The following is a 12,618-nucleotide window of genomic DNA, read 5'->3' as shown; positions in this document are numbered from 1 at the left end:
TCTCTCCTCGTAAGTCCGATCCCTAAGTTCCAGTACCATCTTAGTTGCCATTCTCTGTACTCTTTCCAGCTTTCTTTTATTCTTCTTTTCGTGAGGAGACCAGACCACTGCTGCATACTCCAACCTTGGCCTTATCATTGTAACTATTATTTTCTTCATCATCTCTTCGTCCAAATACACAAATGCCGTCCTTTTGTTCTTCAGCAAATTCATAGTTTGTCCCGTTATCCTGTTGATGTGTTTGTCCGGTGACATATTCTCTGAGATAGTCACTCTCAAACCTTTTTCTTCCATTCCTCTGCATATTATCTCACTTCCCATCTTATAATTATATTCACATCTACCAATCCTACCAAACTATTTTTTTTACATTTCCCAAGGTTGAATTCCATCTGCCATGTACCACTCCACTCCCATGTTTTGTCCAGGTCCCTCTGCAATGCCTCACAGTCTTTCACATCATTGACTCGTCTCAATAGCTTTGCATCATCTGCAAACAAACTCACATAGCTGGTCACTCCTCACTGGGCACCAGTGTGTGTGTGTGTTGGTGGGCAGAGTCTAGATTTTTTTTTTTTTTTTTTTTTTTTTTTTTTTACGTCGTAGCCTATTGTGCCGGTAGGCTTCTTCCCGGTGGATCCTGATGGTCGGTCCAAGGCTTCTTCCCGGTGGGGCCTGTTGGTCGGCCCAGCCCTTTCTGGCGCAGGCGAGTGTTTATAGTGGCGCCATCTTGCATTGGCTCACGCTGCCCTCCTGGAGCTCATCTTTAATCCTAGAATCTAGAGTCCGGGTTGATAGGTGGTCTTCTGGACAGCATGTGGGTAGTTTTAAGCCACTCGGCGGCGGCTGGAAAATCGCAGCTTGGTGGCACTGGTCGGGGATTGAACTCGCGTCCTCCTGAACGCGGGGCCGTCTTGCTATCCCTTCAGCCACTGCTTACCCAATGGGTAGGGTGGCTGTGCACGCGCAGTGGTGACAGTGAGAACTGGCATGGAGGAACCACTGGCATGCCACACCCACAACAGTTTCTTCCTTCCATTTAACTGCAGCAACAAATCCATAACTTGGGTAATGGCAGCTCAAGCCGCGACAGCCCTTACTCTAGCAGACGATGCCATGTCGATACAAGGCAAGTGCTTTGTTTATGTTGTGGATGTGGGTACGGGCAACCGACCTTATCTGTGTGTGACGCACACCAGGAAAAGTTGGAGTTGCTGGTTGCCGTAGCTGCTGCCAACGCGATGGGAAGAAAAAGGCCTAGTGTGACACCAGCTTACTGCCAACCGACACCTCGCTCCCGATTGGGCTTATGGGCGTTGCCCATAGCCCCAACGTTTGGAGGAGGACGGCCAGTGCGACACCGCCTCAAGGCAGTGAGGCTGCTGATTGGGTGAGTGCCGGTGATAACGTCATCGGACTCCCTGCGAATCACAAGCGTGTTTTCAGAACTATCAGCCAATCGTAAGGCAGCCGCCTTCAACTGTGGCTCCAAAACGACCTGTTCTCTCTTCCCATTTTCTTCCTTTTTCCAAAGTACGTAATTTAAAATAACAAGGGAGTAAATTGGGAAAAAAATTCAGCTTCTCCATGGGTCGGAAAGAATAAGAGCTTTTTCAGTGTTTTCAATGCCCTGAGTTTCGCGATCCTCGAGTTTAGCGCTATGCCTTTGGAACGAAGCAAGCGCAAAACAAGGGAGGGTACTGTAGTTCATTTAGCTAACATTCCATCCTTTTTAGTTCTGACTTACATATGTTTGCTTCTGTACGAGATCATATTTTTCCCTTGTTGGTTGATTACCTCTGTTCATTGGTGCCTTTCATCCTACTTCTATATATCCTCCAGCCTCATCAGATACATTCAAGACTATGTTTAGCATTGATTAACCTGGTAGCAGCAGGGATCGTGTTTCTTAATAGTCCCTCTAAGCGAGAAAAATGAGTAAAAATCATCACTCACACAAACCATTTTCATAATACATATCAAAGCATTTGTGATCAGTTTATGCATCATTTATTTTTTGGGGTTTATATTGTGGCACAAATTTGGCCTGTCGCTGCTACATGGTAAAGCCACAAATTTGGCCTGTCGCTGCTACATGGTAAAGCCACAAATTTGGCCTGTCGCTGCTACATGGTAAAGCCACAAATTTGGCCCGTCGCTGCTACATGGTTAAGCCACAAATTTGGCTCATCGCTGCTACATGGTAAAGCCACAAATTTGGCCCGTCGCTGCTACATGGTAAAGCCACAAATTTGGCTCGTCGCTGCTACATGGTAAAGCCACAAATTTGGCCCGTCGCTGCTACATGGTAAAGCCACAAATTTGGCTCGTCGCTGCTACATGGTAAAGCCACAAATTTGGCCCGTCGCTGCTACATGGTAAAGCCACAAATTTGGCCCGTCGCTGCTACATGGTAAAGCCACAAATTTGGCTCGTCACTGCTACATGGTAAAGCCACAAATTTGGCCCGTCGCTGCTAGATGGTAAAGCCACAAATTTGGCTTGTCGCTGCTACATGGTAAAGCCACAAATTTGGCTCGTCGCTGCTACATGGTAAAGCCACAAATTTGGCCCGTCGCTGCTAGATGGTAAAGCCACAAATTTGGCTTGTCGCTGCTACATGGTACAGCCACAAATTTGGCCCGTCGCTGCTACATGGTAAAGCCACAAATTTGGCTCGTCGCTGCTACCGGGTTAACATTAAGTCAATATTATACTGTAATGTGAAACTATGCATTCACTCATGCTTCTGCTATATATCAATTGTCCACAGGCTGTGGTAAATATCCTTAACTGATATCATCAAATCTTATTCTAGATATATCGTGTGTGTGGCCAGACTGTGCTGTGTTACCCACTAGTGTTTGAGGTGAGTGACTTTTACCTCTCTCATGACATGGCATTGCTCATTGATGACATCAAGTCTGAGCTACACTTCGTTGGCAAGTACTGGCGCCTGTCTGGCCGTCCCACCGTCTGCATCCTCATACGAGAGGAACACATGAGGTGAGAAAATCCATTCAGCATGTCAAGTGGTCTAAAATACAAATAAATTTCAGCAACGTGAATAAAACAATATATAAATAAACTTTAAAATACCCTATGATCACAGTAACTAAACAGTTGGGTCAGGGGGACATTGGGGGAATATTGATTTGTGAAGTATAACTAATGACAATGTTTAGAAATAAAAAAAAACTGAACATATTAAGCAACATTTAGGGAAATAGCAGACATAGTATTATTCAGTGAGGGACTAAGTTATTTTATATATAAGGATTCCAGTATGTGGATATCGGGTCTATCACAATTATCTATTCCAGGTAACTCTCGATTTATGCGAGTATTATATCCTTGAAGAGGTCACGTAAATAAAAAACAATGTAAATCAAACAAGAGGTAGGTTTGTATCAAAAAATAAATATTCACTTCATTCAGTGGAGAGAGAGAGAGAGAGAGAGAGAGAGAGAGAGAGAGAGAGAATATCCATATCGCCGAGATATCCACTCAGGCACTCAGTCTCAGCCTCACTCGTGTGAGGAAGAAATGAGGGACACCATGAGCGAATGGCTAGTATTGGTACTGGTACCGAACAGTCTGGTACCGGTACCGTACTGTATAGCTGGTACTGTTAGTACCAGTACTGGTACCGGTACCTGCCTACCCCTATAAATGTTGAGTAGCGTGGCAGCGTGGGTACTGTATTGTTGTTCAAGTGGCGGAGAGAGAGAGAGAGAGAGAGAGAGAGAGAGAGAGAGAGAGAGAGAGAGAGAGTATCCATATCGCCGAGATATCTACTAAGGCACACAGTCTCAGCCTCACTCGTGTGAAGAAGAAATGAGGGACACCATGAGCGACTGGCTAGTATTGGTACCGGTACCGAACAGTCTGGTACCGGTACCGTACCATATAGCTGGTACCGTTAGTAGCGGTACTGGTACCGGTACCAGCCCACCCCTATTGTTGAGTAGTGTGGCAGCGTGGGTACTGTATTGTTGTTCAAGTGGCGCGCGGGAAGAACTGAGCTCTGCTGTGTGGCCGCGGCGCTGTGTGAGTCCTGTTGTGTGAGACATCTGGTGGCCAATCCATAAATTATCACGTATAAGTGAAAAAATGTGTAAATTAAACATTTCTTTGGATTTTGGACCCCGCGTTATTTAAAAAACGCGTAAACCAAACTCGTGTAAATCGAGTTACCTGTATATCAAAATGTTGTTTCTTAACAATAATATTACAAACCTCAGCATGCTCTCTCACAGCTGAGTAAGAGGTGGTGTGGCAAGGATGGCCTCTTCTTCTGGACTGACCAATGTGCTCATCCACTCTAACCTTGAAAGCTCTGATTGAGCTTCCAATATACCCGGCCTGGCAACCAGGGCATGTGAACTTATAAACAGTGGATGAGCGCAGGTCAGTCGGCAGTTGGTCCTTAACCTCTTCAGTACCATGACGCAGTATATGAGTCATTTCATCTCTCGAACCATATCCTAGAGACGCTGTATGTGCGTCATGGTCATTGGACTATTCTACGTAGTCTGTAAAACCAGGATATGGCATGGAGGTTATGTTTTGTCTGCTTGTATTGAAGGGGTTAAAACGAAACAATGAGCCTATTGTGAACCTATTCACCGGAACAAACTTAAAATGAATTGAGGGTAAAATTTAGCAAGACTATTTGATAAGGAAGACTGGATTTTGTTTGTAATTTTATCTGAAAAGGGAATTTTGACATACATGCTTTGCTTATTAACTGTAGGGACTGCAATTTTTGGCTGGTAATGGTTGTTCAAGAATTTGTTGGTGATTCTTTCAAACAACTGGACAGGGAACCCAGTGTTAGAGAAAAAATCCTTTAAAAATGTTACTTCAGAATGGAAAAATTCATATGTACTAGAAAGTTGAAAAGCTCTATACAACAAAGTCTTCATTGTGTTCATTTTGAAGTTAAGATTACAATAGCTAAAAAAACTGGTTCCAAGGCCAGAAAAAGTAGGTTTCCGAAATACTGAAAATTGGAACTGGTTATTAATTTTCTTGATAAGTAAGTCTAAAAAAGGAAGCTTGGAATTAATTTTGGTGTCCAGGGTAAACTATGTTCCTATGCTGGCAATTAAAGTAATCCAAGAAACGAGGGACATGATCCTGATTTTTAAAGACAATGAACGTATCATCAACATACTTACGGTAAATTAACGGTTTAAAAGCTAACGGACAATTATCAAGCCAGTGTTGTTCCTGGTTACATAGAAATATATTATCAAGGGTAGGGCCCAGAGGGGATCCCATGGCAACTCCATCGACCTGTTGATACAGATTATTATAAAAAATAAAAAGGTAATCCTTTACACACAAGTTTAACATGTTTCTGAGTAATGAAAGAATCATGAAAAAAACAGAGGAAAAAGATCTGGGAGTGACAATAACAGACAAGTTATCCTTTGGAAAGCATATAAATCGGATAACTGGGGAAACATACAAACTTCTTAGAAACATAAGAGCAGCATTTACATATCTAAACGAAGAAATGGTGAAGAAACTAATAACATCGATGATACGTCTGAGACTGGAATATGCTGCATTGGTGTGGTCACTTAGATTTAAGAAAGAAATTAGAAAGTTGGAAAGAATACAGAGAGCAGCGACCAAACTACCAGAAACTCTGATGAGAGAACATGCTTATGAAGAAAGACTGGAGAATATGGGACTAACAACACTGGAGAGGAGGAGAGAGAGAGGGGACCTAATAGCATTATACAGGATACAAGAGGGATTGTAGAAATTGGACAGGGAAGACTTAGTGGTACATGACAGGAGTGTGACAAGATGGAATAGTAAGAAATTGAAGAAGAGCGACTGTAGGAGAGATGTCAAGAAATTCAGTTTTCCATACAGAAGCATAACAACATGGAACGGACTTGACGAGAAGACTGTGTGTGCAAAAACGATTCATGAATTTAAAGCCAAACTGGATAATAAGCGTTATGGAGACGGTACAGCACGAGCCTAGTACAGCTCTTTTCCTGTATTTCACAACTAGGTAAATACAACTAGGTAAATACACACACACACACACACACACACACACACACACACCCCCTATGTTTAACATGTATTAAGGTAAAATAGTTTTGAATGGATGCTTCATACTATTTCCCTGTCTTGTCCCAGAGATGTACATTTCCGGGAGCTACTGGACTTGCTGGCCATGCTGAAAACTGGTTATTGTGATGGCTTGAAGGTGCGCACAGGCCGTCTTCAGAATCTCATCTCCTCCTCCTGCATAGGTAAGTGTTTCTGAAGAAAAATGTCAAAGTCACATGAAGGATTTACATAATTTTTTATTATTCATTTAAGCTATTAAAGAAATCAAACTCACAAGCAGAATTTACCCAAACTCTGAGGAGAGTAAGTTATACTAAGTTTCAGTTCTTTCAGTCTTTTATGGGTTAAATTAAAGTTATGAAAACAAGTCATTTGAAAAGTATCATTGATACTATAGTACCCTCTTGAGTTTCGCGCTTTCCAAATTTTGCGATCCTCGAGTTCGCGCTTAGTCATAAATTCTCACCATTTCAACTTTCGTGCATTGCCTCCCCGAGTTTTGCGCTCCTTGACATGTATGGGTCACGTCTACCTACCGTTGGCGTCATATGCACTGCCTTAACCCTTAGAGTATGGGTGGTGATATATTTTTCTGGATGCTGTGCAGAGGGAAAATTTAGACATTTAAAAGAGGTGGAAATGGTGTCTTCCTTCTTTGTAATAATTGTATATTCATCTAGTATATATGGTGGTGTAATAAAACTTCTCTCCTAATAATAATAAAAAAGTTATGACAGCCGAAAATATTGCGCATTTTCTCGTGGCCGTGACGCGTCGCGTGGAAGCACCCCACTCTCTCTCTCTCTCTCTCTCTCTCTCTCTCCACCTACTTGCCCCTCCCTCCTCTGTCAACGTCACTACCATAGCAGTCATCAGAGTCACTGTCACTTTGATTCGCCCGTGCTCTACTTACGCCCGGAGCAAAGGAACTGCTTGACGTGTCACGAGACATGCCAGATGTATTCCGAACAAAAGTGGAAAATGATCTGTGGCCTTCTGTAGGGCGCGCGTTGAGACGCATGAGAGTGTGTACGGATGCCAGATGCCTCCACCATTCTTCTGAGTCAAGAACTGGCGGTATATTTGAGACGTAGGGAGCGTAGAGTGTGATGATTATATATATGATCCCCATACGGGTGGGGCATGTGGTAGCGCACTTATATATATGATCGCCGTAATCTAAGGGTTAAAAGGCGGTGTCACACTGGCTGTTTTCATCCAACCATTGGGGCTACGGGCAACAGCAGTTGCCCATATGCCCAACCGTGAGCGAGTTGTCGGTTGTCTGTACAATTGGAAAATGGTTGTGTGTACGACCGTGGGTACGTGGGTACTGCGCGGCTGTATGTAAACAAATAGATGACGGCAGTGGCTGAGGAGTGAGGAGCAGTGGCAGATGGTCCACCAAGAGACTTGTAAAGTGGACTGACAGAGCTGCTTTGTTTACTGTTTAATTGATAAGATAAGAATACACACCGTGCTGTGGAACCACAGTTCAAAAAACTTTTTTTCTCCAGTCTATGAAAACTGTAGAACTCCCAGCGTTGGGTTCCTGGCTGTCCTCCCATGAACTATGCATGCTCAGACGTGAATGTAAACAAACAGAGAATTGTTGATAAACAGAGCTGTTCTCACGCATCTCCCGACAGCATGGCTATGCTCACTCCGCTTGCCAGCCCCCACATCATGAATCTATGATGCCCTCAAGCCCTCCTGAAAAATCTGCCAAAATTACGGGCCTGCATATGCACATCAAGACAGTTTTGTATTATGAAAACATGAAGATGCTATTTTCCGTAAATTTACCCATGAATCACTGCATGAAGGCTATTTATTGGCTCAGGAACACAACACCGGTCTTCACAGCACAGTTCTCGGTATTATTCCAGAACATCACCCGTCTCACAGCAAAGAACACCTTGGTGCTATATGAAGTATTTTGTGTCCATACAACACACTGCCTTATTGCTTTTCCATCACAAATAGAAGGGGGGTCTAGGGGGGTGAAGCCCCCTTTTAGGTAGGTTACGTTGAATTAGGTTTGGTAAGTTTAAATTTGTTCGGCACACAATGTGGGGGTGGCAGAAATACGCAGCGCAGGACGGGACATGGTGGCGGTGGTCCACTACGTGGCCTGGTGTTGCGAGAAATATCTCATCACTGAAATAAGTCGCTCTGCTGGCCATCATGCATGCGTGCTGGGGGAATACACGGCAGGTAAAACATTAATTTGCCTGGTTTTGTTCTAGTTTGTCCACTTGTGATCTTTGTGAGCGGTGACTGAAATATAGAAACAATATCATCATCATCATTTCGTTTAATGTCTGTTTTCACTCTTCCTGAGTGGTTGAATGCTTTATGGCTCTTTTCCATTCTACTCTGTCTTCTGCCTGATGTTCATCCAATCCCATCACTGCCAAGTCTTCCTGTATACACCTTCTCCACGTATTCCTAGATCTACCAACTGGTCCTCTCTTTATGTGTCCAAACCACCGGAGTCTTTCCCTTCTGAGCACTGTTTCCAGGTCTTCTACTCCACATCTGTTTGCTACATCTGCACTGGATACCCTATCTTGCCACCTGATCCCCGCCATATACCTCAGCATTCTGCGATCACTTGCTCTCAATATCTCCATCAATTTTCTGGTTAGAGCCCACTTTTCTGTTCCATACATCACTGGGCTTATAAAATTCTGCATTCCTCATACATTTCTGAGGCCTGAGCATCTAAGATGGCACCACTGTCTGCAACATGTGCACAAGACAGAATTAACACCTACTCCCTTCCCACAGCATCCACATGGATATTTTCCTGATTTAATCTTTTCTCTTGCTTCTTTTCCAGTCACCATGTACTTTGTTTTTTTCATTTTCATTTTCAAACCTCGCTCCTCCATTCCTTCCTTCCATTTTTTAAACTTCTCTTTCACTTCTTCTGCTGTCTCTGCATTTACTACCAAGTCATCTGCATACAGCAGCTCCCATGGTGTCTCTCCTCTTGCTTCCTTTGTTGCCTCCGCCATTACTGGTATAAACAAGAGTGGGCTAAGGGGAAATCCCTGGTGAACCCCCCACTCCAATTTTGAACTCATCTGATGTTCCCACCAGTGTTTTCATTCTTGATTTTGTACCTTCATTTAGTCCCATCACCGATTCAACCAATCTTTCTGGTACTCTTTGCCTTCTCATTGCCCATCTTATAATTTCCCTTGGTACTCTGTCAAATGCCTTCTCTAGATCTACAAAAACATGATACAATCTCCTCCTCTTCTTCACAAACCTTTCCTGAAGCCCTCTCATAGTATATATTGCTTCAGTTGTTGATCTCCCAGGGCAAAAGCCAAACTAACATTTATCAATTCTTATTATCCTTCTCAGCCTCTTCTCTTGGACTTTTTCATATACCTTCATGCCATGCTCCAGTAACCTTATCCCCCTATAGTTACCACATTTCAAAACATCTCCTTTCCCTTTAAAAATGGGTATAGTGTAGTTTCCTTTCCAGTCTTCTGGTATGTCTCCCTTTTTTAATACATCGTTTAACACTCTTGTCAATTCCACCATTCCTTCCTTTCCTACTGCTTTTATTAAATCTACTGTTAGCCCTGAAGGTCCTGCTGCTCTACCATTTTTCATTTCCTTAATCCTTTCACGCATCATGATGTGATTCGCGTCAAAACAGAATCGTCTGCATCTGAGCTTTTGACTCGAATCGCATCAAAAAATGAAAAAAATTCTCCAAAGATAAAGTATCTTCCAGAATTGCGTCAATTTTTTTTGCGTCAAAGATCCAAGCTAGACCTATAAAATAAGCTGATTGTCAACTCTCTCGTGCCATTGGATTTGAAGTGATAATTGCCCGTGGTTTAGTTGCCTCTCTGCAGGCAGCCTGTGAGCGCGACTCGTCCCTTTAAATTGTTTCTTCAGAGTTGGTTAACTTTGCTATTTATTTCCATTTCTTGATATTTTTTTCTTTCATAAGGCAGAATAATCTCTTCCAAAACTAACGATATATAATAATGCCAGGAAAAAAGAATACTCGTGGGTGAAATCGATAACATGATAAAATTTTTCACCTCATGGTCAGGCCATTCCACGAGGGCCCCTAGGGAGCCCCAGATGGATGTCGCAGTGGAAAGAGAAACTTATTAAACTTTTGGTGCGTGAAAGGGTTACGTGCTACTTTTCCTTCCTTTTCCATAATTTTTTTCCTTTGGGCCTTCTACTTTTTCAGTTTCATTTATCGTATATTCATTTTCCTCATTTAACAGTTCGATGATATATTTACTCCATCTTTCCAATATCTTTTCTTTTTCCACCATGATGTTCCCTCCTTCATCTTTTACAAACTTTGCCCCAACTACATCTGCTCTCTCTCTTTCATTTGTTTCACAATTTTAAACATCTCTGTGAGCTATTTTGCAGCTGCGATGGCAGCGTAATGGTACAATACAACAGTCATTGATAAGTCAATCATCATATTTGTGATTTAGTGTTTTTTAAAAGAAACAGTTAGCAGATTATTTCATATGACACACACACACACACACACACACACACACAATTTCAAGGATACCATAGGAATCCTCACTAAATTCTGCTTCAAAACATATATTTGGCTAAAAAAGTTGGCCACTAAAATTTGAGTTAGCTAGCTAGCCAGGAAGAGTTGGTACATAGGATTTATTGTCACTAATACTCTCTTGAGGAGACTGTGAAACGAGTTTGTACTTTTTATTTTCCTCTATTTTTTTGTTGCATGTTCTACAAGTCTTTGTTAGAAGCCACAATGCCAAATTTGTTGGGGTATGATATATCTGTGAGGTAAAAATACATCTGGGAATGTGAGAGTATTAGGCTGCAAAAAAGGCTGGTGGGGCCTTGAGAAATGCATGTGAAACAGAAACTTATTGAAACTTATGGTGTGAGAGGGTAATTGCAGCAACAAGTCCATAACTTGAGTAATGGCAGCACCTGCCCACAGCCCTTACTTTAGCAGATGATGCCATGTGTATGGGGCAACTGCTTTCATTTAACACAGTTGACCTTGGCTGTGTGTACCTACCGGAAAAGTTGGAGTTGCGGTTGCCTACTGCCAATGTGGTTGAGAAAAAAGGCCTACTGACACCAACAGCTTAGACTCCCAAGTCGGTGACAATATTCACACACACATGTGCTGGCATTTTCACATGGATCTCTACATTGCCTGCATTACAAACAACAAACTATCAATGTTGACTTCAGAGCAAAGCTTTCGTTTTGTCGTTACTTTAGGCGAGCGCATTGTTGAGGCAGTCATCGACTGCTTTGTTTATGTTGCAGATTATGGGCAACGACCTTGGCCATGTGTAGCACACCTGGGAAAAGTTAAATTGCCAGTTGCCCTACTGTCAATGCAGTTCGAGGAAAAAGGCCCAGTATGACACCAGGGTCATTGAAAGCCACGGACTACGATTGGCTGAGCTCTGGCTTCAGCTTGTGATTAGCTGGGAGTCCGGTGGCGTAATAGCGGCGCTCCCCTGAGTCAGTGGCCTCGCTGCCTTGGGCAGTGTCACTGGCTGTTTTCCTCTTTCGTTGTGGCTACTGGCAGCGCGCGCCCATCCTGGTTGTCAGTAAGCTGGTGTATGCACTGGGCTCTTTTCTTCCCACGCGTTGGCGGCAGCGGAGCAACCGGCAAATCAACTTTTCGGTGTCGTCACACATGGCCAGTTCGGTTGCAGTTGTAACCACATCCTGGCGTAAACAAAGCACTTGTCCTGTATCGACATGGCATCGTCTGCTAAAGTAAGGGCTGTCGCGGCTTGTTCTGCCATTACCCAAGTTATGGACTTGTTGCTGCAGTTAAATGGAAAGAAGAAGCTGTTGTGGGTGTGGCATGCCTGTGGATCCTCTGTGCCAGTTCTCATTGTCACCATTGCGCATGATCAGCCGGCCCACCCTTCTAGACTGCGACCACAAACACGTGGATCAAGTAACAACACACACACACACACACACACACACACACACACACGTGCGCTCGTACACACCAGACTCATCATGAACCATGGCAGATGTTTCTCACAAACAAAAATGGCTTCGCCATTTCCTAGTGTGTGTTAGAACTTATTTGGTGATTGGTTCATACAAACCAAACAGTGCTAAAGATGACTGCTCTCTTCTTGCCAAGAGCTAGGTTTGGTTCATGTGAACCACTCACCAAATACGTTCTAACACACTCAAGAAATGATGAAGTCGTTTCTGTTTGTCAGAAACATCTACAATGGTTCATAATGAGTTTTTTTTTTTTTTTTTCTACGCTTATTGCGTCGGTAGGCTTGCTTGAGGTGCCTGGATGGTAGTCGGCCCCAGCCCGTCATGGCGCAGGCGTGTGTGTGTGTGTGTGTGTGTGTTTATTGTTATTCGATCGATGTGTTTATGTGGTTGAGTCAAGATGGGTGGGTTGGCCGCGCACGCGCAGTGGTGACAATGAGAACTGGCATGGAGGAACCACAGGCACGCCACACCCACAACTGT

The 12,618-nt window shown here is 43.3% G+C and overlaps 1 protein-coding gene across 1 annotated transcript in view; it reads left to right on the top strand.

Moving 5' to 3' along the window:
• Positions 1 to 12,618, top strand: part of LOC126996279 (probable phosphorylase b kinase regulatory subunit beta) — a 297,183-nt gene that overhangs the window by 120,469 nt on the left and 164,096 nt on the right. The window contains exons 16-17 of the mRNA XM_050856656.1: positions 2,819 to 3,006; positions 6,169 to 6,284. Coding sequence (XP_050712613.1) covers positions 2,819 to 3,006; positions 6,169 to 6,284 — 304 coding nt within the window. The remainder of the gene's footprint in view (positions 1 to 2,818; positions 3,007 to 6,168; positions 6,285 to 12,618) is intronic.

This window comes from Eriocheir sinensis, chromosome 9, assembly GCF_024679095.1.
Source record: "Eriocheir sinensis breed Jianghai 21 chromosome 9, ASM2467909v1, whole genome shotgun sequence".
Classification (NCBI taxonomy): Eukaryota; Metazoa; Arthropoda; class Malacostraca; order Decapoda; family Varunidae; genus Eriocheir; species Eriocheir sinensis.
Note: the sequence above shows the minus strand (reverse complement) of the source record. Positions and strands in the feature narration are given on the sequence as shown.